At 53.9% G+C, this 24,456-nt stretch overlaps 1 protein-coding gene across 1 annotated transcript; it reads left to right on the top strand.

Annotated features, from left to right (window-relative positions):
- Positions 1-317: 317 nt before the first annotated feature.
- On the top strand, positions 318-18,560 carry DCPS (decapping enzyme, scavenger). Its single transcript, XM_050910948.1, has 6 exons — positions 318-488; positions 1,863-2,031; positions 9,948-10,093; positions 13,595-13,708; positions 17,034-17,144; positions 18,113-18,560. The coding sequence occupies exons 1-6, from the start codon at positions 318-320 to the stop codon at positions 18,377-18,379; spliced, it is 978 nt and encodes a 325-aa protein (XP_050766905.1). The 3' UTR covers positions 18,380-18,560.
- The last annotated feature ends 5,896 nt before the right edge of the window (positions 18,561-24,456 follow it).

Genomic DNA, 24,456 nt, shown 5'->3' with positions numbered 1-24,456 from the left:
GCTTTGTGGGTGGAGCCCTGGGGGTAAGTGACCTCCAAATGGGGGAGGGGGGGGGTGATTCCTGACTCGTGTGTGGGCTCCCCTGGGGGGTGTGTGTGGGGGGAAAGGCAGCTTTTAGCCGGGGATGGGGTCGATCCCGCACCCCTCCTTGCACCCCAAGAGGATCTGGGGGGGGGGGGGCCCCCCTATGGAGCCCCGCAGCACCGCCAAGCCGCTAGGCGGCGCGCTCTCCCCACGCGGCGCCGAGCCCCCGCTCTTCTTGCTTGGCCCCTCGCCTTTTCCGGCGCCGCGCAGGCGCAGTGCGGGGAAAGGGCGCGATGGCGGAGGGCCCGCGGCCGAAGAGGAAGCGGGAGGACGAGGAGGAAGCGGCGGCCGGGACCGCGCTCCACGACGGGGCCGCCGCAGCCCCCTTCCCGCTGGCGGAGCTGCGCCTGCGGCGTGTGCTGCGGGAGTCGGCGCGGGACAAGGCCGTGTTCCTGCACGGGGAGGTATCGGAGGCGGCCGGGTTCGGTTAGGCCCCGCCGCCATTTTCCCCGCTGAGGGCAAATACCGCCCCGCGGCGGCAAGCTCCAGGCAGGCCACGCCCCCACCGCAAGGCCACGCCCCTCCCCCGGGCGCCATATGGCGGGGCCGGGGGCTCCACCGGTCCCGGTCTCCGTCCCCCCACTCCCGGTCATCCCGGTCCCTTCCCCTCCGCAGGGCTGCGGCCCAGCCCAGGCCTTCTTTATTCAACAAAACGTGGCGCCAGACTCGCTTTTCCAGCCCGGTGCTGCCCAAATCCGGTAAAGCGGGGGGCGGGAGGTGGCCGCTCTCGGCAGCGGCGCCTTGGAAACCTTATTTCAAGCCTCAGGTTATTTTTTTTTTTAGTACGGCTGTTGCTTTTGGCCCCGAGAGCGGTGTTCTCGTGTTCGGTGGGTAAAATGGCATCGAATTGCAAGCAAGATGCTGACTCTGGGGCTGTAAATAGGATAGGCGTGTCAGTCAGGCGCCATAAAAGGGAAATTTGTGATAACTCTTCTAAGTTTTACGGCCGGAGAGCCTGGCCGTGGCGCGGGAACCATGCAGCCGCCTCAGCTCCTGTCTCCTGGAGATGTGCGTCCGAGCAGGCGATGAGGATGGGGAAGTTTCAGGCTACTGCTTTGGTCTCAGGGCAATAGCTTGATGGTCAGTGGGTAACTGAACTGGGCGCAGACCTGCCCGCTCTACCCTGCGAACCCCTGTGAACCCCTTTGCTCTCCCCAAGCAGTGTTCAGTGAGGCCTCGCCTGGGTCCTGTACAGACGGGAGCGATTCGGGGCTGTGCTCCGCACCCCGCACCTCCCAAAACCAGCATGCTCAGGCCACGTCCGGAACTGGGTTGTGGTTCCTCGGAGCAGGGCAGCAGCGTCCCTGCCCCAAAACAGCCTAGGTTTGCTCCCTGACCGTGATGCAAACCCCTGCGCCTGCTTCTGCCCTCTTCCTGACCCTCCGACCACCCCGTCGGTGGCCCCGTGTTGACTGGAGAGTATCTGAGATGAAATCAGTGATATGGGTCAGTGGGAACGCAGCTGCAGGCGCTGGGAGCATCCGGGGAGGTACAGATGGGCTGAGACATTGTCCACATCCCGTGCTCCCTCAAAAACCCGCCTGTGTTCCCTGGTGGGGAGCAGATTCCTGCCGTGCTTCAGGGCAAATGTGCCTTTATTTTTGGATGGGTGCTGCCCAGGGGGTGGCTGGGCTAGGAGGAGGTTTGCGCACGAGAACTGAGGGGGCTGCAAGGTGTCCCCTGTGGTCCCTGGCTTGAGGCATTCAGGTCCTGGCCTCAAACTCTCCAGCCAGCGCTGGGTCTGTGTTCGCTGACAGCTTTATCCGTTCTTATTCCAGGTGACCGGCCCCTCCGGAGAGGGGACAGATGCTGTAGTCATCCTGGAAAAGACTCCTTTCCAGGAGGAGAAGGTGTTGGACCTGCTGAAGAAGCACACGAAGCTGGAGCTGCAGATGCGCAATGACATTTACAGCACGTACCACCTCTATCCTCCCCTGGAGCTGAGCGGTGAGCGCTCTCGGTCTCGTGCGGGGGGATTTCTGGGAGGGCTGCTCGCTCCGTGGCTCGGCTGCGGACCAGCGGTCGTGGCTGGGATGCCGGTTGGCGTGCTCCTGCCAGCTCCGGAGGGGAGGACGCAGCGAGACAGGCAAGTGCCGCTGCCGGACCCGACCGCGCCAGCCCGGTCGTGGTTTGGCTGACAGCAGCAGACCTGGCTGAGGTGGGGAGACTAGTGCATCGTTGCCGCTCTGAAGGCAATGTTTTGCTCTCGCGGCTTTGGAAGCTTGCCTCATTTCACCCCCTTTTCCCCGCGCTGTTGGGCACCTAGCTCAGCTGATGAGTAGCTGGCTGTTAAATGGCCCCTCGCTTGATTACTTGCAATCATCTGCCTGTGCCTTGATTTAAAGGTGAAGAAGGGCTTGTGGGTCTGACAGCTTTCCTTGTGGTTTTTTTTCAGTGATGTCAGTTAATCTGGTAAGATATTGTCTCTCCCCATAAGGTTTACCTTAGAAAACAATCTCTGCAGAGCATGCGTCAGCTTCTCATTCCAGAGTGTCATCTCATGTGCTTTATTTTTCTTGCCTGATGTCGCCTGGTGAGGACAGACAGCTAGCATGTTTGCAGGGAGGGTTTTAAATGCTGGTAACCTCGAGCGCCTGGGGCAGACGGGCACCTGGCCTTTGCCTTTCAAGCCTCTCCCTGCTGATTTCACGCATCCGTGTGTTACGAAACCCTGTTAATAACCGACTATGACGAGGTCGGATGAGCCGACTGGAGGGCTTCAGTGGAAGGCTGTCATCCTGCGAGACGGATTCTTGTCACGGTGGAAGGGCGCCCTGCGATTGCGGCGCTCTGCAGCCGCCGCTGGAAAGCAGGGCTGTTCTTTCGGCAGGCCGGGCACTTTGATTTAATGCTGGTATGTGTTTAAATTCTGGAACTTCAGTGATTAATTATGTGTTGACGCTTCCATAAACACAATGATAGCCAAACAGGTTTAACAGAGTCAAAATTAATCAGAGTGATAGCCTTAAGTCAGAAGTTTTTGCGGTCCCGAATTAAATTTTCAGGATGTTTGATGTGCCTTCCTGAAAATGCTCCTATTTTAGCGCTGTTTCCATGGTGTGGGAGGAAGAACTGTCTGGCTTTGGGAGCTTGCGAGTTGTGCAAAGCTCCTCTTGTCCTGTCGAGGCGTCGAAATCGGAGGTTTCAGCGTTCCAATGCCACGTTTCAATGGGAGGCAAACACCGCGACACCGCGGTTGTTGCGGATGCCTTGCGTGGGAAGGTGTTAAAGCTATGCTTCGTCGGCTGGAAAAACTCCTGCTTGGGCATTCGAGGCGGACAGCGACTTGCAGCGATTCCCACGAGGTGGCATTGCAAGGCTGAATTCTCCTGCGCCTCTCTCCAGCTGCAGCCCTGCCAGCGGTGCTGGCATTTGCCTTCCTCGTAGCACTTCGCTGCAGCGCCGCGTAACTCCAGCGTTACGCTGATAGCAAAATTTTTTTATTTTACTTAAGATTTATGCCGGGTGCGAAACCCCTCGCTGGGGTGAAAAGGCTGTTAAAGGGTCGCTGGTCTCCGTCAGTGCCACGCTGGGTCCTGGTTTTTCTGAGAGGCTGGAGCAAAACCAGGTGAACCCGGGTCTTCTCGCGTCCCGTTTCTGGGCCTTCGTTAAACTAAATCCTCGCTCGGGTTGTTTCTGTTTGGCCTGTCCTCTGTGCCGTGACTGCCCTGCGTGGCCACGCTGTTTGTTTCACGTATGGCTGGACCAAACCTGCTGCGCTTTCAGATGAGCGTTCGTGGCGTTCCTCTTGCAGGTTTGAATGGGGAAAAAAGCCTCTGGCTTCCTTCTGCTGAAGTTTATCTTTTTAATTGCTTCTAAAATTGCCTTTAAAAGGTAGGTTTTTGCAGAAATGTTAGCCGGTGGTGCATCTTTGCTTCCCGCCCCTCTCCTTGGCACCGCTGTGCTTGCTCTGGACGTTGGGCAGCCCCAAGCAGGAGATTGGGAGGGGGCTGTGGACCCTGGTGCTGCCCTCCAGGCTCCCTGGCTCTGAGCGGTGAGCAAGGAGGCTTCTTCCTTCGAAGCAATTTGGCGCCGAATAGCTGGTTTTTTTTGCGGGCAGGTTGCATCAGCAGCTGGCGGGCAGCTGGGCTGGCACCAGAGGAAACGGTCGCGTGTGTCAGGAGGGGAAGGAAATTGCCCTTTTGAGCTGAGTCGTGGCCTGAGGAGGGAGTCGACGTGAGGAATGCAGCTCATAAACCTAAAACGAAGGAGAAATTTCCTGTAAGGCTGCAGACAACGTCAGGGCTTCTGAGAAATCCCAGGACGTTGAGTGATCGTGTGGAGACCTAGCGAGCCCTCGCACGGGCTCTATCTCGGCCTCTTGGTTGCAGGGTTAGAGAGATACAGGGTTTTATCTCCTGGCGCTTGCAGATTTACGCTTGTTTAACATGATGCAGTAAAAAGTATTTCGCAGAAAAGGTCAGACTTTGGCATTAAGCAGTTCCTCCGAAAAGTCCCAGGTCGCAGTGTCACGCAGAAGAGGAATCCACCCTGGGGATTTCACGGCATCCTGGGCGGCTAAGCCCCTGCCACGCTCCGCTTCTTGCTTTCTAAAGGTAAGAAAAACCTTCAGACCAAGGAAATGATGACCGCAGGTGACTCATGACATTGGGCGCATTGACGGCGTGTGAGGAGCTGCCTCCGGGTCCCTCTGCTTTTTCGAAGCGCGTTTCTCAATGCCGCCTTTGTGGTCCGAAGTCCCTGGGGGGCTCTTCGTTCAGCTGGAGTTTCTTGGTAGCTGAAAGTGGATATTTTCCTCACCCTCTCCCCGCCTCCTCGTTGAAGTGAGTCGGATGCTGTTCCCTCTGCGGAGTCAAGCTAACGCAGGCCCTGTGCGATGAAAGCTTGTTTTGTCTTGGTGGTAAAAGAGCCTGCGAGGCTGGGCCGGTCGCTTTGTTTGCGTGGTGAAGGCAGAGAAAGGGAGGCCAAAAGAAGCACGTTACCTGAGCAAACGACTCCCCTCTGTCCTGGGAAGAGGAATTTCACTCTGATGAGATTTTTAGGGCTGGGAGCACACTGGCCTAGGGACGCATGAAGGCAGCGCCGGTCAGAAAGAGAACCTCATCCATGTCTTGCTCAGCTCGTCGGTTTTACTGGCCACTAGGAGAGAAGTGTTAAGGCTAAAATGGGACATAACATTTGCAAACCGGCTTAATAACGGTCGGAGTTCCTTCGAAGGGCAACCCAAACCATCTGAGTAAGGAGAAGGAAATCTGTGAATGAGTTTGCTAGGAGAAGCAGTGTCAGAGAGCGTGCCCTCTGATCGTGACTGCTCTGCTACTGGCAAAGGCAGGCGCGCGTAACTTATTTTAAGGCCAGTTGCTGGATGTTGCCTAGATTTAAGAGGCGGCTTATGCCTAGAGGTGTGAGATACTAGCGGGGGAAACTCCAGCTCTGGGACTGTCCCTTGCAGGGAGAGCAAGGGCCGCTTTCATAGCAGGGGAAAGATTTTCCTGCTGCCAAAGGCTCGATTGCAAAAGCCAGATGGTTCAATCAACATGTTCCCCGATAACATCCAGCTCCTGGTGGTGCTCACACCCGTTTAGCAAGGGGAGCTTGCTGTTTCCAGCAAAAAGCTGCCTCCTCTTGCCTGGCTGCTGAGGGATGTCGTGTTTCACAGCACCAAAGCTGTGCTGGCGTAATTTAAGGGCTCTTACCAGTCCTTTAAGGAGTCTTTTACTCACTGGGCATAGCTCATCCGTGTGCTGCAGGCTGAAGCTTATTAAAAACGTCGAAAACCGAGCACATCGGGAGACGCTTTGGCTCCATCTCTCCGACACGGGTTGGAGAAATTGTGGGAGAAATGGGAGAGCGTGGAAGGAAAGTATTCAGTCATGCAGGAAGTGATACATATCCCTGCTTTCCTGAGCCCAAAAAGCGTCTGGTTTCAGGCAGCGAGGAGCTGGAGAAACTTGCACGAGCTGCACTGGGAAGGCCGGTTCGTCTCCCGGTGTTTCCACGCTCCGCCTGCCCGTGGGGCTTGCCCAGAGAAGAAAACTCTTTGCGTTTACACTTAAATAAAAAGCTGGAGCCTGAAGCAGCGGGAGCGCGTGGGGTGGTTTGGGGGACAGTAGGAGGTATCACCGTGCTCTGCTCTGTTTTTTGGGGGTTCGTAACCTGCAAATCTCCTCTTCGCCGTGGCTGTTGCAGCTAGAGCCCACCGAGCCCGCCTTGGATCAGAACCAGGGGCCAGACAGCCTTGGCAGAAGTCCCCAGCAGCACGCTTGGCTTGCCCTGGCATGTGCTGGCCTGGGAGACTGTGAGCTCTTGCAAGCTTTATCCTTTTCTTTTGTGCTTTTATTTCATTCAATAACGAGAGCCCCAGACGTCCGAGGCAAAGCCGCGGTCGTACCTGGTCGGGGGTGGGTTAAAATTAGGTGTTCCCCTCTGACTGCTGCACGGTTGGGATCATAAAACTAAATAAACTATGTTAATACAGCAGGGGAAGGGGGAGGTTGTGCATCATTATATTTAGTTAGGGCTGCATCGAAAGAGATACCTGACGATGGGAGGACAGCGCAGAGCTGTATGCAGCAGGAAAGAGGCTTGCAGAGGAAAAGAAAACTTGCAAGAGTGCAAATGCAACTTTCTCTGCCATTTCCTGGGCTTGGCACCTTCCCGCACTTGACAGTTGAGTTGATTAGGCAAATTATAAGCCAAAGCTCAGCTTCCTGCTAGCAAAGGGAGGAAAAAGCACCCCTGCTCAAAAGTAGAAACAGGTTGTTCCTGCCCTGCGTGCTTCTCTTGGCTCCCCGGCATGTTTAAATCTATTTAAAAACAAAACTACAGGGCTCCGTTTTAATGTTGCTGAGTGGGGTGGGAGAAGTGAACGCAAGGCATCTCGGCGCGTCACCCTGGCCTCTCCTCGCCGTTTGCATCGGTTTGAAATTCGACGTGCCGAGCTGGAGGGGGATTTTGGCAGAGCCTGGGGACAGCGCGGCACGAAAGGGGATGAGGCATTGCTAGCGAGCCTGGAGTGCACGTTCCTATGTGCACGAGCTCTCTCTACCTCCTTCCCATCTGCGAACATGTAGCTGTCCTGCGCCGTAGGGAGCATGGGATAACGTGTTTCGTCCTCTCCTCTTGGTGACAGCTGCCTTCAGCCCTTTTTTCCCCCTAAGTTCTCCAAATTGGGCTGCTGTTTTGGTTTTGGTTTTTGTGTCTTGGGTTGTTTTTTTGCTCTCGTTTTTAGCAGGAGAGGGGAGAAGTCGTTTTGTTTCTACTCAATCCGAGATTCCTCTTCTCCTGGGCAGGGAAACAACGGTGCAGTGTATCCCCTCAAACGCCCTTCCTAGGGTGAACTGCCTGATCGGTTGTTCTCTACCATTACAATACCTCTGCCTCCTGCTCATCTGGGTTCCTTCAATTAAACCACCTTTTTTATAACCTCCAGTTAATTGACGGTCAGTCCTGACTTCCAGTATAAACCACAGGCGTTTTGTGGTGTCCCCGGGCTGGCGTTCAGGAACACACCAGCTGATGTGACTCAGACGCGAGCGGAGACAATCCCTGACCCTTCAGCGAGCTTAAAAACCCACATCACGTGTCCAGCAGTTCTTTACCCCCATTTCCAGGCCAGGGTAGGTTTCAGCTGCCCCACGGTGTACGTGATGCTTTAATGCACGTGGAGTCTGCCAGGAGCAAGGGCGGCTTTTAAAATGGAGCATGAACGCGGCCAGTCGCCAGCAATGGAAAGATTTCGTGGCGAGCCCGGTCTTGCCGTGGATGTTTCCTGCGGCTGAGCCCAGCCTTAGCCGGGACTTTGCATCCCATGCGCGGGCTCCTAATGATAGTCAGGCTCTGAGCATTTATCAAACAACTTCTCTGGCCGTAGTGATTTATGCTAATTAGCATTGCTGGGGTGTTGCAGGCTTGATGAGACCTCTAGAAGGGAAATAATCATTAGCGAACCACAGCCTCTCCCCCCTTCTCCTCTTCCAAACATCTGCTGCTCAACCGCAGCTGCACATTAAGGGTTTCTCTGATCTCGTGCTAGGCTTTAAAGTATTCTGAGTGGCTCTCCCCACCATGAGCAGCCACCCCCAAAATTGGGGAGGTGCTGGGGAAGCCGTGAAGGGTCCTTTGCAGCCCCATCCCAGCCAGCGCGTGGATTGCGCTTATCACCACCCCCAGCATGCAGGGGTTTCTGCTGCCGTCCCTGCTCTTGTTTTGGGGTATAAAATTAAATTGTGCAAGTTTCAGCCTGAGGCTGGACGTGGTATTTTCTTATCTTTTGCCTTTTTGTTTTCTCCCCAGTGCTTTGCTGGTCTTTTTAAGTGAGGAGCGGAGGAGCTACAGCCTTGTCTTTTTCTTTTTTTTTTTTTTTCCTCTTTTTTTTGCTATTACATCATCCCGCTAGAAGTGCTAATCGAGTCCTGAAAAACAACCTTGTTTGAACATGTGTATGGTGGGAATCAGACCAGACTGCCCTTGTGGTTTGCATTTTCATATTTCATGTTACCAGCATTTTCCTGTGGATTTCATTAAGCTGGGTTTGGCATGAAATGAAAAGGCAGAGTCTCCCAACTTGTGCAGCGCCGACCTTAAAAAAAAAAAAAAAAAAAAAAAAAAAAAAAAAAAGACCAGAAACCAGAAAACTAAAAAAAAAAAAAAAAAAAAATCAAAAAACCACTCTAAATCCTGGCTTTAGGAACAAACAGATATTTATATGCAGTGTCTGGCTAGCATATATACATATATCAAGCGTGAAGCACGACTGTTTGGTACCCTGGTGAGTGTGCAGCCCGTGGTTTTCGTGACGGTGGCAGACCTTGGGCACAAGCTGCGGTGTTTGCAGTGCCCCAGCCGCTTGCTTCGGCCCGATCTGCTTGGGGTTTGTCCAGGCTCGTGGGGTTTTTCTCCTTCCTGCATTAAGTTTTATAGCAGCTCTCCGTTAGCTGGGAAGGCGGAGGCACTGCTGGTGCCCTTGGAGTTGTGGCAGGCTCTGTATCGCACATCTAATCTCGGCTAAAGGGGGATATTTTCCCAATGTTTTACCGCTGTGGGTAAGATTTACTGCTGCCGAGGTCAAAGCTGCCAGGTTGACGAGGTGTGCGCTTGCGTCCTGTTTAATGCCACAGAAATTAGGCAGCAAAGTTTGAATCTCAAGGTAAACAGAAATTGTTTTCCTTTTGCTAGAGTAAACAGCTAAATGCTCTTTGTTTGTTGGCTGGTGCAGGCGAATCACTCAGCCCTCTTCCCTCGGCTCGTCCCGCGCCGTGTTAACCCATCAGCCCACGTTGTTTGCTCCGGATCCGTCCCTGTGCCCTTGACCTCTTTGCCTCCTGCGCCTGGGGCTCGAGGCCAAGCACCCTGACGGCTGAGAGCTCTGGGAAGGAGCTGCTCCTCATGCTAGGCCCCGCTGCTTGCAGCTCACGCGACGGCTGGTTTCGTGGCTGGAGAAAGTTGCTGGGTGCTCGCTCGATAACATCCCATGAGCTTCGGATTTAAGTGTGAGAAAGATACATCTCTGCCCCCAGGGTCGTGTGTGTGTCCTGCTTGTTGACTGCACATAAGCTCTTCCCTGGCAGCCCCAGCTCTGCCCCGATGTTGCTGATATGCCTGAAAGAGCGAGTGTGGGAAAAAACCTTTCAGACAGCAAACTCCTCCACCTGAACTGCAAAGACAGGCCCTGGCTGTGTTGTTGGCTTATCCTTCCTCGAGAAAAGCAGCGGCAGGCCAGGAGGTTAAAGCACTTGTTTGCTTTCCATGTCTGTTCTCCCCACCCCTGCTATTTTACCGGTATCTTTTCAAAATATGTTAGCATGGCATTTATCGGAAGGGAAAACGGATTTATTGGGGACAGAAGGAAGTAACGTGGGTTTCGTCTGTGATGATAACTCAGTAAACGCGTTTGTTTCTAGAGATAAAAACCACAGTGGTGTACCCCGCCACGGAGAAACACCTTCAGAAATACCTCCGTCAAGAAGTGCACCTCATCCGCGAAACCTGGGAGGATTACAAGAACATAACGCTGCCCTTCATCCAGTCCCAGAGCTTCAGCATCCAGGTACGGGTACCACTGCTTCCCCTCTGCAGAGACGGACGGCTTTGGTCTCCTTCTTCAACACGCTGGGCTGTCAAATGTCTCCTCCGAAGCCCAGGTTGGAGGCAGAAGAGTCGGGAGCGCTCTGCCCCCGTCTCCCTGTTGGCTGTTCGGCCGGCGTGTTGTCAGCTCCGTGGTACTGCGCCCTCTCATCTGGCTGGGCAGCCTGCTTCTCGGACACGACCGGCTGCAGGTTATTTCTGCTGGTCCTGGGTTGTGATGCTGCCCGCTTCGCTGAACGCGTCCCCTTATCTATCGCGCTTTCTTGAGGCTGTCTGACCTTTGGGGTAAGCTCAGCGATGCTAAACAGGGCTCTCTTTCCCCTAAACTCCCCTGGTGTCCCCATCTTTCTGTCCTCTGGGGCATCCTTCTCCATCTTTGCAGAAAAACATTTGCCTTGGAGATGTACCCAAAGTTGCCTTTCCCAAGGTTTCTGGAGACTTTCTGTGCTGGGGCGTTCCTCCTCCTTCCCGAGGGTGGCTCCCTGGGCGTTGGTGCCGTTTGCTGGGCTTTTTAGGAGTCTCTTGGGTGTTGTGGAAATGGGAAAGTAACGGATTGCTCTAGGATTCCTGCATCGCAACTCACTCCTCGGGCTTTGCCTACAGCTCCTCCGCCATTCAGCCTTTCGGTCCGTATTCCACGTGGCGAAGCTGTACTTTTCGTGTCCTTCTTGCCCCAGGCAGCAGCAATGGACTTTTTTCCTGTTTTACATCCTTTTTGACCATTCCTTTCCCTGCCTATCTTCTTTAGAGACCAAAGGAGCACAAGTCTGTAGGGACCAATTCACGCCAGCCTGTGCAGAAGGGGGAATAAAACAAATCCTGGGTCTGCTGAGGCTTTCCATTAAAAATAAACCCCCAAAACCAACCAAGCACAGGCCTTGGGTATCCCCCACACCTCTTTCCTGCCGCCTTAAACAGCAGCAGAACGATTAGCAGGGTTCACTCATGCGGTGTCTGTTTTCTAATCGCTTGCAGATGAACGTGAATCCTGCTTTCTGCGACTCGTACCAGAAGGCACCTTGCAAGCTGCAGTGTGCGCTCAATTACTCCTCGCCCACCTCCTTTTCTTTGCTCCATCGTTCAGCTTTCTCGCCGGCAGCCAGGCTGCAACACCAATAACGTACAGGCGGCATTTATTAGCTGGAGAAAGACAAGAGCGCGCTTCCACCAGACAGCAACCTGCACGAATGTTTTCTCTGTGCTTTTGCTTGTTGCGTTTCCTGGTGTAGCAGCTGCCTTCAGAAGCTGCTAGAGCTCTCGCTCTCTGCCTCTTCCGCCAAATGCCTGCGAGCTGATTTCTGTACGTGGAAACATATTCCTGGTGACCATCAGGAGCTTCTGCTGAGAAATCATAGTCAGCACAGTCAGTCCTTGACCTCTGTGATTTGATAATGCCGTTTCTTGTCTTTATCTAACTGTTTTTGGCGAGCGGAAGGGGAAATGTGAAGGGTGACAGAAATATCAGGGGACTACAGAGGCGTCTCTGTTTTCTGCTGGAGGATGCAAAGCATGGATGCTTTCAGTATAATAGTTTTATTATGGTGCCAGTCGGTGCACATGTGTTGTCTTGCTGGAAACAGCAAGAGCAGTCAGCTGATGACCTGCCCATCCCATGACCTGCCCATCCCATGAGGCAGCGGTGGGGTTAAAATTCGGCTCATCTGATCGGTGAACTTATTTAGGGCACTGATAGCTTGGCACTTGTGAAAAGAGCAGGCATGAAAAAAAAAAAAACCAACCCAAAACCAAAGGGCAAACTTTCATTTCCTGCTGAGCTTCCTGCCCTGCTTTTCTTCCAGGGTCGCAGGGCACAGTGATCTTGTGCCATGCTTTCCAAAATCACTTGGAGAATCTAATCTTCTCTAAGACGTCGTTGCTAGGAAGAAAAGACCAGAAATTTAAGCAAAAAACAGATCAAGGGAGGAGAGGTTGCTTTCTCCCTAAGGGTATATTCAGGTCAGTTCACAATGATCCTAAGTTTTGATTAGATTAATTAAACTCTTGACAGAGTTCCCCAAAAGGGCTGTCTCTTTATCTTGAGTGTCTGGTGTGCACAGCATCCACTGACCCAGCTCGCTCAGCGTGTCTGCGAGACTGGCTGCATCTTCCCTACCCACCTGGGGCAACCAAAATGTTTCAGGCCTAAACTTGATGGGGAAAATGATGTTTTGAAATGTTTTCAGCTTCCAAGCCCTAGCTATTTTCTGCTGCCTTGTCTTATCTTCTAGGGACCTGGCTGGGGACTCCCTTGGCGGTCCGATACTTAAGCTAGACTTAAGCTAGAGCGTAGAGTGCATTTTGGAGGTGTAAAGAAGGATGTGTGAGCTCAGGCTGGGAGCCAGGAAAAGCTAAGATGCTTTCTGCTGGTCTTACTCTGTCACTTATCCCTGGTCTCTTCCATTTCGTAGCCGAAACTCTTCTCTGGATGGTGCTTTGCTTTGAAGGAGGAACATGGGGGGATAACCAGAGCGGGGATTACAGGCAGTCTGGAGGCTGAAGCTTGACGTATAGAGGAAGAAGAGTGGCAAGCTCTTTTCTGATCAGCCAAGAAACAGAGAGACGTGCATTGCCCAAGCAAACACAGACCTTTCATATTCGCCCGGCGAGCGCTGGTTGCCAGCAGCCAGAGCCGCATCCAACCTTGGGCTTGCAAGCAATCTGCTCCTTCCTTTTTGAATGGGGAAAAAAATCAGCCAAGTTCCCTTCCCAGACCTAGTTGTAAAGGTTTCGGTTCAGCCTGGGAGGGAAAAACGTGTGAACAGCCCCGCGATGCTGCAAGAGGCGTCTGCTGAGCCCCGCAAGAGCTGGCTTCCACCGCTCCCCGCCTCGCCGGGGTCTGGCGTGCTCAGAGTTGCTTGCGCTGGTGGCTGATCTCTCAGCATCAGAATCTGAATCTGTACCTGTCCATTGCCAGCCGGTGGGAGCGTGGAGGAGGGACGCTGCTGCCCCTCGGGGTATTTAGTGCTTGCAGCAGCTCCATCTCTGGCCACGTAAAGCAGCCAGGTCTGGTTGGAGTATGGCTAGACCCCATCGGGGAGAATTATCTCCAAATCCTCTTAGGGGCAAATGCAACTATTTCTACACTGGGCTAAACTATCTCTGTTCAATACCTCATCTCCAGCTGTGGCCAGTTCTTAATGCTTGAGAAGAAAATAAAAATCCCTGAATAATTTAGCTAGCCGGCAGTGCAGTGCCACGCAGCGGGGTCAGGGGGGGTATCTTTTCACTGAAGTGCCCGTAATAGCCTGGAGTTTGTTGTTGGAGTGTTTTATGGATAATTAACTACAAACGTTACCAGCCGTGAAATTATTTGGTCATCTTAAAATCAAGTCATTGGGTTTTGTTTTTTTTTTATGTTCTAGTTGCAGGGAAAGTGCCACTAATCTGTGAGCTTGGGCTATATGTGCCTGAGGTGCTGGGTTTTTTTCTCTGCTGGTTTATAAATGGCATATTTCTCTTTCAGTGGGTGTATAATATCCTGGAGAAGAAAGCTGAGGCCGATCGAATCATCCATGAAAACCCAGATCCTTGCAATGGCTTTGTTCTAGTTCCAGATTTTAAGTGGAATCAAAACCAGGTTTGTTTGCTCCTCTTATGTTTGAAGGGATGCTGCTTGTCTGAAGGTAATCCAGAGGAAATGTCCACTTTCGTGCTACTAATAGCACGCTAATAAAAGTTTTAGTAGAGGAATGTGTCCTTCCTGTTCACACTGTCATTAAGTGATGATACTGCCAGGGCCTTTTATCACGTGCTAATTGTGGACACTGCAAAACACAGGCTGTTCTCACTGCTGCTGGGTAATTTATTTATTAGCTTCGCTTTCTCTTTCCTGTATTAGCCCAAATGTTGTCGTGATGTGTTTGAACCTAAATCCAGCTGCCTGTTTGTTCCTGCTGAACTTGTTTGGGTTTGGTTTGGTTTTTTTTTTTTTGCGAGCCTCAACTTTAGGCACAAACTGGGCAGATGTGTTGTCCTTTGGTTGCTGCAATTAACTCTCCTCCACACACAATATTAAACAGATGGTCTTTAGCTTATGAGCAGCTGCTTAACCCCTCGTGGGGGTGGCCACTCGTTGAAACGCAGAGGTTTTTAAACCCAGGCTGTAATCCTAAATTGAGTGGCTCATTATTTCCTTGGGCTCCGGCTCCCTTTTGTGCTGTACTTCTGGGGATGTGCCTGGGGAGGGGAAACTCCTTGAAGTCGGTGGCGTCAAAAAAAAAAGTCCCCTTCGTGTTTCTGATCCTCAAAATCCTTCTGTGGGTGGCAGAGGGGGAAAGTTACCGTATGAGTAAAACTTAGAAATGGGAACTAAAAACTGGCAGAGGGAAAAAAAGGGGAACACAAGCCTGCTCGTGGGCAGCACAATTCTATATTTCTGTGCTGGGAGCACCTACTTCTGGTCTGGTGCCGAGTCGCCTGTGGGAATGACTTGGGGAGGACAGGTGAGTACGTCACTGCAGGGTAGTCTCCGGTCGCCACGAATTCCTTGCACATTGGCTACTCCAAAAATCCCTTGTCGAGCTGTGATGGGGTAACTCAGCTCGAATTTCCGCTTGTTCACCGGGAGGCAAGACCTTCTTCCTGCAGAGACTTTAGCAAAGCAGGTGATACACGGCAAGCTTGCAGTCGTGCTTATGCCACCATGCCTTGTTCAGTGCCCTTTACTTTCAGGGTGGCAATGTTTAGGGATCCTAAGAAGTGCAGCACGCTGCCCCTTTCCTTGCTGCGAGCAAAACCTTGGTGTGAATCCTCGCTCGCCACAACCAAGCTTCGCAACTCACAGGAGGGTTGGAGACGGAGGGGCTAAAAATTGTGCTTTAGCTTTCTCTAGAGACCTGTTGTATCCACGTCATGCAGCTGGCATGGTCAGGGAGTGCTTAAATGGTAGGATTTGTCTCTAGGGGAGGTTTCTGCCTGCTGCTGTCGCCTCTTGATATGCTGAACAGGATCTTCTTGATTTCTTCCCAAGGGCTGGGCTGCTGTCTGCAACAAGAGAGCTGTCATCCCTGGGGCTATCCGGGACCTTTGCGTTGCTTGTCTCTTTCCCAGGCAGGCGAGCCAGCATCCCAGCAAGGGCTGTCGACTTCTGCCTTTGAGCCAAGGAATTTCTTCTTGGCTGTGGGTGACGCTGAGCCGGAGCTGATCCTGGCAGCCCAGGGTCTGCCCGCGAGCACCAGTTCCTTCTGCCGCGTCCCACCAAACAGGCAAGGCTGCTAAATTAAATTAGGGAAGGGAGACAGAGGTCCCAGCAGGACTCTCCGAGCCTCCCCTTAGAAGTCCCTTCAACAGCGTGGCCTTGCACCTTGCCTGCAAATGCTGCGGATTCACGTGTAACTATTTCAGGCTGATGGACGGGAGGAAGATTTCTCGTTTGCATCGTGAAGCCTGCACGCTTGCTGCCAGCCTCGACCTTCTGGGCGCTGCATCAGCTCTTGCTGCCCAACCTCGATAGTGGTTTGCGTTGGTTTCTTGGTTTGGATTTCTTTTTTTAATTTTCTTAAATTTTTTTTGGTGTGGGTTTTTTTTTTTTCCCCCCCCTCTCCCTTCTTTTGAGTTGGTTTCAAACCCGCAGGAGCCCCGAGGCGTTGCCTGAAACGATGCCCGGCATGACATCATTCAGGGCCTTTTTAGCAACAGGCTTATTTGTTTCAAACAGCAACATGCAGATGTTGTTCTAAGGAGAAGAGATGTTTGCTTTTCCTCCTGCCAGCCAGCCCTGATCCAAAGAGAACAAGCTGATACGCCGTCTTTTTCCGGAGCTGTGCACAGGCTGCTTTGGGAATCAAACCGAACCATGAGCATCGCGGTGTTGGCTGGGTGCAAATAACAGCTTCGTGTTTCGAGAGCCCCGAGACAGGGTCCTGAGAGCATCTTTTGGCACAAGCATGTTTCCAAATAGCCAGATGGGTTTCTCACAGCCCTGAAAAGATCTACTGGGTCTCAAATATCTAAACCCTTTGCTTTGCAGTGTTTATATTAGAAAGCCACTAACTGAGCTGAAGGAGACAGGGATTTTTTTTTTTTTTTTAAAGTGTAATGATCCACAACCCTACGTCTTGTTAAACATTGAGTTCGGTAAGTGCTCCAGGAGATGCCAAACGTCTGGCTGAGAGCTGCTGAATGGCCGTATTTTACTGCACTGGGGTTGTCCGGTGACCGATTAGGTCTTGAAAATAGTTATTTATAGAACTGGTGCGGCTGGAAAGTGGCCGGCTATTTGCATGGTGGAAATATAGGAAGCTTTTCACTCGGGAAAAATCTACAGTTGCAGTTTTGGCCGCTGCGATTCACTGTAAATCCTCGTCTGAGCGTGGAGATAAACCGTTCGCTTGCTCTGCAGAAAACGCCGTGCTCGGCGTGGCATCTGCGCATGGGGGTTGCTGGCAGACCCCACGGCCTCCTGCGCTCGGGCCTCAGTTTCCCCCACGTAGCAGGGTGGGTGCCTGCACCTTTTGTGCCAGCCTCAATCTGCACTGGGACGACGTTTTTGAGACCCTGGGGGAGATGCTGTGAACGTGCAAGGGCAGCAGCAAGTGCTGTGTTTACGGTAGAAAAGAGTTGATCGATCGATCTGCCTTTAAAGCTGAGAAGATATTTGCGATCCCGCCGTTTATCGATTGGGGTGAAGCTGTCCTCTGCTGCTTATTCCTGGTCAAAACCCAGTTTATCCAGAAATGATGCTTTGAGGTGCAGTGGGTTTGTGGGTGAGCGCATCTCGTACCGGGAGATTCCTACTGGATTCAGCCCAGCTTGGGTGTGGATTAAACACGACGGCGGGTAGCCCCTTATAACACAGCCTGGAAAGCTGTGGTTGGTGTGTCAGGTCCCAAGCCCTCGTGCCTCCGTCTGCTCTTTCTGTGGTCACCTTCGTCACCGTCCTCTGTCTCTCTCTCTCTCTGCAGCTGGATGACCTCTACCTGATAGCCCTCGTTCACTGCCGGGAGGTCAAGTCGCTTCGGGACCTCACCGCTGAGCACCTCCCGCTGCTGAGGAACATCTTGGAAGAAGGCAAGGTAAGCGCAAGGCTGGTCCGACGCTGCTGTCCTGGCCAGGGAGAGCACGGCCTGCCTGCCGCGAGCTCGCTGCCTGCATTCTCCGGCAGCTGCCCAACCGACCCACGCACAGCATCTGCGTGGGGACCGATAACTGAGAGGTGACAATACGTCACGAAGCGGGGCTGCGCTGCCCTCTCTAGCATCTCTGCCCAGAGACCCCGTTCCCTGCTGCTCTGTCGCATCGGAAGGCCGTGCCGCGTTGGAGGTGTTTCAGGGGTGCTCGATATTTCTCCGTTAGCAGTGAGTGGCGGGAGTCGAGCCCTGTCCTCCCCATCTTGATAACTTCCTTCCCAATCCCTGGGCTGTTTTCACCGGCTGACGAGTTTTTTCCAGCCCTGTGACGGGGCATGCTTGGTAGATGGATGTGCGATAGCTTCCCTTTCCTTCGCTGCATTAGAAATTTGGAAAGTAATTGCACTGGGGAAAGCGGAGATTAATTAAGAGATTAGTCAGGGGATTGCAGCACGCTGAGCAGCGAACCAAGCCAGCGTGCCGGAGTTTGCCGTTGCTGTTTATAGTTTTAATTACACCGGCTGGTAACAGGATCCCCGTAAGTTGCCGAGCGAGCCGAAGCGATAAGGGTGGAAGGGAAAACGATACGAGCGGAGAGCACGTCCCGTCATGGAGGGAGAAACGTGGGGCAGCCGGAGGCATCGCTCCATCCCTGCGGAGGCTGAAACAGAGGATGGGGGAAGAGCTCTGTCCTTCCCAGCTTCCCCCTCTCCCTTGCTGTGAGGAAGGAGGAAGCAGAAATCACTTCTGCCTTTCTCTCTGCCTTTCGTGCCATCCAGGGATGCTCCTTTCCATCCGTTGCAAGGTCTGTCTGTCCGTGCTCTGCCTGCCCCCAGCCTCCCCGTGCCCTCGCCGTGCGTTGCTGGTCCTGACCTGTGTTTTTTTGGTTTTTTTTTTTTTTTTTTTCTCCTTAGGAGGCCATAGCGAAGCGCTTCGGTGTGCCCGCGTCCCAGCTGCGAATCTACCTGCATTACCAACCCTCCTACTACCACCTGCACGTGCATTTCACCGCCCTGGGCTACGACGCCCCGGGCAGCTCCGTCGAGAGAGCCCATCTCCTGGCAGACGTGATTGACAACCTGGCACTGGACTCCATGTACTACCAGAAACGGGCTTTGACCTTCGCCCTTCGGGCTGACGAACTTCTGTTTAAGAAATTCCAGGAGGCAGGAAGAGTGTGAGCTGGCAGAGGCGCTTTTGTATCTTTTTATTTTTAATAAATGCCCGTTTTCAGGGATTATTTTTTTTTAAAGGTTTGGGCACTTTTTTTTTAACTCTCATTTTGTACAAATTGGGGCTGACGGCCCATTGCTATGGAAACCGTGTCTTCTGCTCAAGTCAATTAAAACATTGATTGAGTAACCCCTTTTAGTGTGCTGGTTTTTACCAGGGTCGTAGCACCGGACTGGGCACCTCTGGGATGCAGCGAGCAGAGGGGTTTGGGCAGGAGAGTCTGTGTGCATCCATCTTCTCCACCCAAAAGACAACCCCTGCCACCAAATGTCAGCCCAAACGGGAGAGCACGCAGCCGGAGGGGTCCAAGAAAACCCCCCGCCCTCAGAAAGCTTCATTTATTTCCTACGGATTTACCCCTGGGAGCGGGATTGCAGCTTTCCTGGGGCAGGGAGGGGTTTCTTGCACCAAATAAATCAAATGACTAACCCGAGTCCTCGCCCCTCCCGGCCGGCCAGCCGCTGTGGGTTCTGTGGAGGCAAACGTGATTGCGCATGCTGCCTGATCCCCAGCCTGAGAGCCATCACCTCTACCCTGCTAATTAGTCATATATCCGGCTTAAATGAGCTTGTTTAAAAGGGCAGCCCCTCCTTGACACGGGCTTCTCAAGGTTTTGCAAGGATTCCTTGGTGTGCTTGTTTAAAAAAAAAACCACAAACCCAACATAAAATAAATAATTCTACTCTTCCTTCTGCCGCGGTGGTGGCAGGGCAGTAAATGCCTTCCTGTAGCTGGAGGGTCCCGGCAGAGGAACCTCCCGAGACCCTGGATGACTTTGCTGCCACTTTCTAGCTCTGGTGAGTTTTTTTTCTTCCTCTTTCAGTGAGATGCCAACTTCTTCCTCGCTGCTTGACTCTGTTTAAACGGTCCTCACGCCGTGACCTGGCGAGAGCTGCCCGTTGCGGTGGGAAAAAACAGATTTCTACGTACAGAGAGAGGTTTAGTCCGCCGACCCAGCCATCAGTTCCCCGGCGTCTTCTCCGTCGGGCACCAACCTCTGAAAACTTCATGAGTTCTGGCTGCCAAAAAGGGCTCTGGTTTCTGGTCAGCCGGTAACCAGGGATGTAATTGCAGGAATCATCGTGCTGGCTACCCCAGTTATTTACTCCTTGCAACACACTGGGCTCTAAGAGGGTTTGGTTTTTTTTTTTTTGCTGATGGTGGCGGGGGGAAAAAACAGATGTAACTACTTGTTTGCAGGGCTGCTCGGTGTGCCACAGCGCTGCCCTGTGATGGAGCGATCCAGAGCCGGCTGGATTGCAAGTAGCATCATCAGAGATGCCCGGGGCTTTGTTCGGCTCATCCGATTAATAAATATTCAGGTCAGGCAGTTTCCTGCTACCTTTTAGCAGCAGGGAGAGGCAGAGCATCTGGATGCGGCCACGTTTTCTTATTTCTGTGCAAAAATGCAATACGTGCTAAGAAAGCTGGGGTAATCTGCTGGGGGAGTCTTTCCCTCTCGTTTCAGATCCACCCATCTCCCGAGCAGAGCACATCTGGGGCCGGAGTGGATTTAGGAGCTGGGGAGCTGCTGTAGGAGTGGATCTGGAGATGATCAGCGTGGTTGGCTGTCCCCTGGCTCGCTGCCTCCCCAGCTTTTAAGTTGCTAAGGGATGAATTTTTTTCGATACCGGAGCTTTTTCTGTGCCAAGAGGGAGCTTGGTCTCCCTGGGTGAGGGAACGTCACAGTTTTATGTACCCACCCAGGCCAGCCCAGGGATGGAGACGGTTAAACGACAGGCGGGACCACCCTGTCACCCAGGAAGGTTCCCTCTTCTTCAGGTATTTAAAAAAAAAAAACAACCAAACCCCAAACTGTCTTGAAAATAGACTTTTTGAGGGCTGTGACAGACGACCAAGCAGCACATCTTCCGCAGACCATCTGTCTGCTCCAGCTAGAGGAATCGTTTCTCCTGGGAGACTAGAAAGCGCGCTGCCTGGCCATCGCCCGTCTCCTTTGGGAGCAGGGGGCGGGATACGTGGAGCCCAGGACGGGGGCTTGTCCCTGCCTGCCCCAAGAGAAGAGATCGGGCGGAGGCGTTTTGATGGATCTATGGCTAGAGCCTTCAAAGGATTTATTGAGGTCCTGGGGCTGGGTTTGCAAAGCCAGACAGCGTTTCTGGGCTACGGGTTGAGGAAGGGCGAGCCCGAGGTGGTCGGCGGGCGGCAGGACAAAGCCAGCTTGTGCTGGGCATGAATCGCCCCGTTCTTGTCCCTCCGGAGCAGATGCTGCGAGCCTGGCCGAGGGCGTCCCCCTCCTCCTTTATTAATAGATGGTGCTCGCCTGGCTCCTGCTTTGTCCTCGTCGCCCTTTTCGGGAGCGTTTCGGCTGCGGCGTGATGGCGCGAGGCCACCCTGGGGTGGCAAAACCTCTGCCTGCGCGCTCGTGGGGCAACAAAACAGTCCCGTTCCTCACTGCTGCAGCCGGGGCATTTTGTAAACCATTTTATTGATGTGATTTCCAAAAAGCTTTGGACCAGGTGATGGCAGAGCTCATTACAAATTCACTTCTCAAACAGCCAGGATTTCGCCCCCCCCTTCTCCAAATTACTCGGCGCTCATCATGCTGAATTAATCTAACTGGCAATTTATCCTTTGTAAATTAAATATTAGGGCAAGGTGTAGTCATTAGCAATGACTAACTACCCAGCAAACACTCATGGCATTCTGCTAAGGCAGCAAATACCTTTCCAAAGCACGGTATTTTCTGGTGGGTTTTAAAAAAGCGTTGTCTACCGGAGCTGTGGTGGCCACTGGAAGCTCTTTGCTGGTCTTTGGGTCCACCCAAGGGGTCCCTTGGGAGATGGGTCACCCAAGACGTGCGCAGGCAAGGCAGGCACCCCGTTACCTGCCCCGCGGGTGCACGACTGGTGCACTCAGATGTCCCGAGGTTCCTACGGGGTGGACACAACTGGTGTTCACCGCTTGGGATGGGATCACCGTCGTTTCCCCAAACCTTGGTGAAGCTCAAGCCGCAGCACCGAGACCTCTCGGCGTGGAGATCCGGGCACGGCAACTCACGTGGGAGACGCGGAGCTGGAGCAGCTCCCCGATGCTGGGTTTGCAACTCTGCAAGGGCTTTTATTCTGCGCTCGGTCCTGTTGATGCTGCCCCAGGCCACGGCCATGGGAGGATGCTCCGGGATGGAGTCCGTCACCCCCAACATCACCAGCGGGAGGGAGCTGGGGACTGAGAAGATCCTGGGAAGCGAAGCTTTGCCGCCTCTTTTAATATTCTGTCTTGGGGGCATGGTAAAAATAGACATTTGGGATGCATTATTATTGCTGGAGTTTTACTGAACACCGTTTATTGTTTTCAGATGCAATAAACCTAGCAGGGGAACCCAAGAGACCGAAGGGTCTAAATATCCTTCAGGCAAATCCCAGCTCCCCCCCGCTGAGCTGCGGCCCCAATAATTACCCCGGGATTGTCTACGAGCCGGTGGCAATTAAAGCCTAATTACGATGGCCTTGCCTGTCACCATGGGTACTGCCCCGTTACCTCGCATCTCGCCAGCAAGGAAACTCCATCCTGCGTAGGCTGAGGGACGAAGCGAGGATGCTCTTCAAATATTGATGCGGTTGCTCAATTAGCCTTGGCAATACCGGAGCCATCAGCTCGACAGGTATTTTATCAATTAATATTGTTGGCGCTGGACACGTCGGTCTTCAAATGGGGCCGGTGCCCTCTAGGTTCCCGCTAGCTCTTGCTTTCCAGACTGGTAAAGGGGAATCAACTTTGCTGCCTTCAGCAACGAGGTGCCTGCTACCGGAGCCAATATTTCACATTATTTCCCATGTAAAAATCGGCGTTAATATTGCTAATTATCTCAGGGATTGGCAAAACCCCACCCCGGTGCAGGAGGGATGGATTTTGGACTGTAGAAATAAAAGCCTCGAGGGGTCGGCGGCTGATTTGGTGTATCGTGATGATGGGATGGGATGGAAATGAAATCCCACGGGAGACCGAGGTGGCCGGGCACGGGGCATTCCTGCGGCGGGAATTAATTTCTCTACGGGGGGGGGGGGAAACCAAACCAAACCCAACCCAACGTCGAGTTGATGATTTTAAGCAAAGATCCTCCACGCATCATCTCAGGGTGGCTCGGCCAGCGCGTTCGATGGGGGAACGGTGCGAACCCCCCCCGGCGCAGCGTAAATCCCCGGTGGGGAAAGCTTTGTGTACCCCCCACCCCGCCGCCAAAATTTGCTGTGAGCTTCTCTTATCTGGGGGGTTTTGGGGAGCGTTGTGCCAAGGTGGGGTGCGGGCTGAGCCCACCTTAAGTTTGCCTGGGGAGGGAGCCGCCCCCAGCGCTGTGATTTTTGGGGGTTCGCTGAATATTATTGGGGGGTGTGTGTGTTGTCCTCCCCCACCTTCTCCACTGCCGGGGGCTGGGGAAGGGACCGGGTGCCTCCAGCTCCCGGGATGCTCTCCCCCTCCCTCCGCCGCCCATCCCGGCTCTGTGCGCAAGCGTGCCCGCTCCCCCGCCCGCCCATCCCCGGGCCGGCTCCGGCATCCCGCACCGGGGCCCCCCCCCGCCGCCGCCGCCTCCTCCTCCTCCTCCTCTTCCTCCTCCCGTCGCCGCGGCTCCCCCCCGCCCCCCGCGCCCGCCCCATGGTGAGTCTGCAGCGGGGGGGGGGGGGGGGGTCCCCCCGTGTTCGTGTCCGTGTCCCCCCCCGCCCCCCCGTCTCCGCGTCTCCGCTACAAATCCAGCCGCAAAGCGGGTTTGCGAGCCGGTGGGGTTGAGCAAAAAAAGGAGGGGGGGCGAGCAAAAGCCCGGTAGCTTTTTTTTTGGGGGGGGGGGGGTGTCTGCGCTGGGAGGGCGGCAGGACAGGCAGCGCTGCCTGCTTTTGCAGCTCCCAGGCAGGGTTTGCATGGCGGGGTGCAAATTTGGGATGGGGGGGGGGACCCCCCCCCCCCAGTTTACCCAAGCTTGGACCCCCACCGATGCACCCCGCGCCGTCGGCATCGATGCCCTGGTGAGCGCGACACACTGGAAAGCAAGAAAGCGGCTTTATTTCTGGGTTTTGGTTTTGGGGTTTGGGTTGTTTTTGGTTTTTTTTTAACTTATTATTTTTCTAATTAATGTAATTAATTAGTGCCTGAGCGTGGCTGAGCTTCCAGGTGGCGAAGCGTGCGAGGGCAGCAGCGAGAGGAAAGCCCCCGCTCTTGCGATGCCCTTCCGGCTGCTGCCGCCCGATCCCCGGCAAAACAAAACCCCTGCGTCTCGCCGGGAAAAACCGGCCTTCGGCATCGTTCCTGCCCGCGGCCGCCACTAAGGCAGGCGAACCCACCCTGAGACCCCCGGCAAGAGAGTTTCTGGCGTCTCCCGATAGCGTGCGGGGGGCTCGTTTCGATGGGTACGTGCGATATTAATGCCCGGGCGCCGGCGTAAGGAAGAGAAAATCCTCCCGGAGGCCCCGGGGAGGGGAGGACGTGCCCCGTGTGCGGCTCAGGACGGTATCGCTCTCGCAGCGGCGCGGGCTGAGGATGATTTATTTACGCGGTCTGAGCTTTTTTTCTTTCCATCCCCGAGCATCCTCTGACCGGTTGACGGATGCGCTCCGGTAGCCTGGTGATTGCCAAAGGGGTAGGAGGGGCCGAGCCCGGTGTGGACAAAGCTGCTGGGAGCGGGATCCGGGCATCCATCCCAACCCCATCGTGTGCGCCTGGAGCCCTCTTCTCCCGCGGGATGGGCTCGTTCCTGTGGGGACATGAGGATGCTTGCCCCAAGGCAGCAGAAAAAGGACCAGCCGGACTTTTCCCCGATGATCTTTCAATGTCCGGTCTTTCGCAGGGTGAGCCGATGGGGTTCTATTGTTCTGGGGAGCTGAGAACAAAGGAAAATCTTCCTCCGGGGGCTTTCTTGTGCTCCTCGGCTTGGACATCGGGCATGGGATGCGTCTTTCCCCATCGAGTTAATAGAGCGATGCCCAGGCGGTCCCGATGGCCCGTGGGTTGGTGCTGGGCTGCTCGGCGACTCCGGTCCCCATCTCTTAGCGAGATGAGCTAATTAAAGTCTCGC

This window comes from Gymnogyps californianus, chromosome 25 (genome assembly GCF_018139145.2).
Source record: "Gymnogyps californianus isolate 813 chromosome 25, ASM1813914v2, whole genome shotgun sequence".
NCBI lineage: Eukaryota > Metazoa > Chordata > Aves > Accipitriformes > Cathartidae > Gymnogyps > Gymnogyps californianus.
This window is presented reverse-complemented; position numbering and strand designations above follow the sequence as displayed.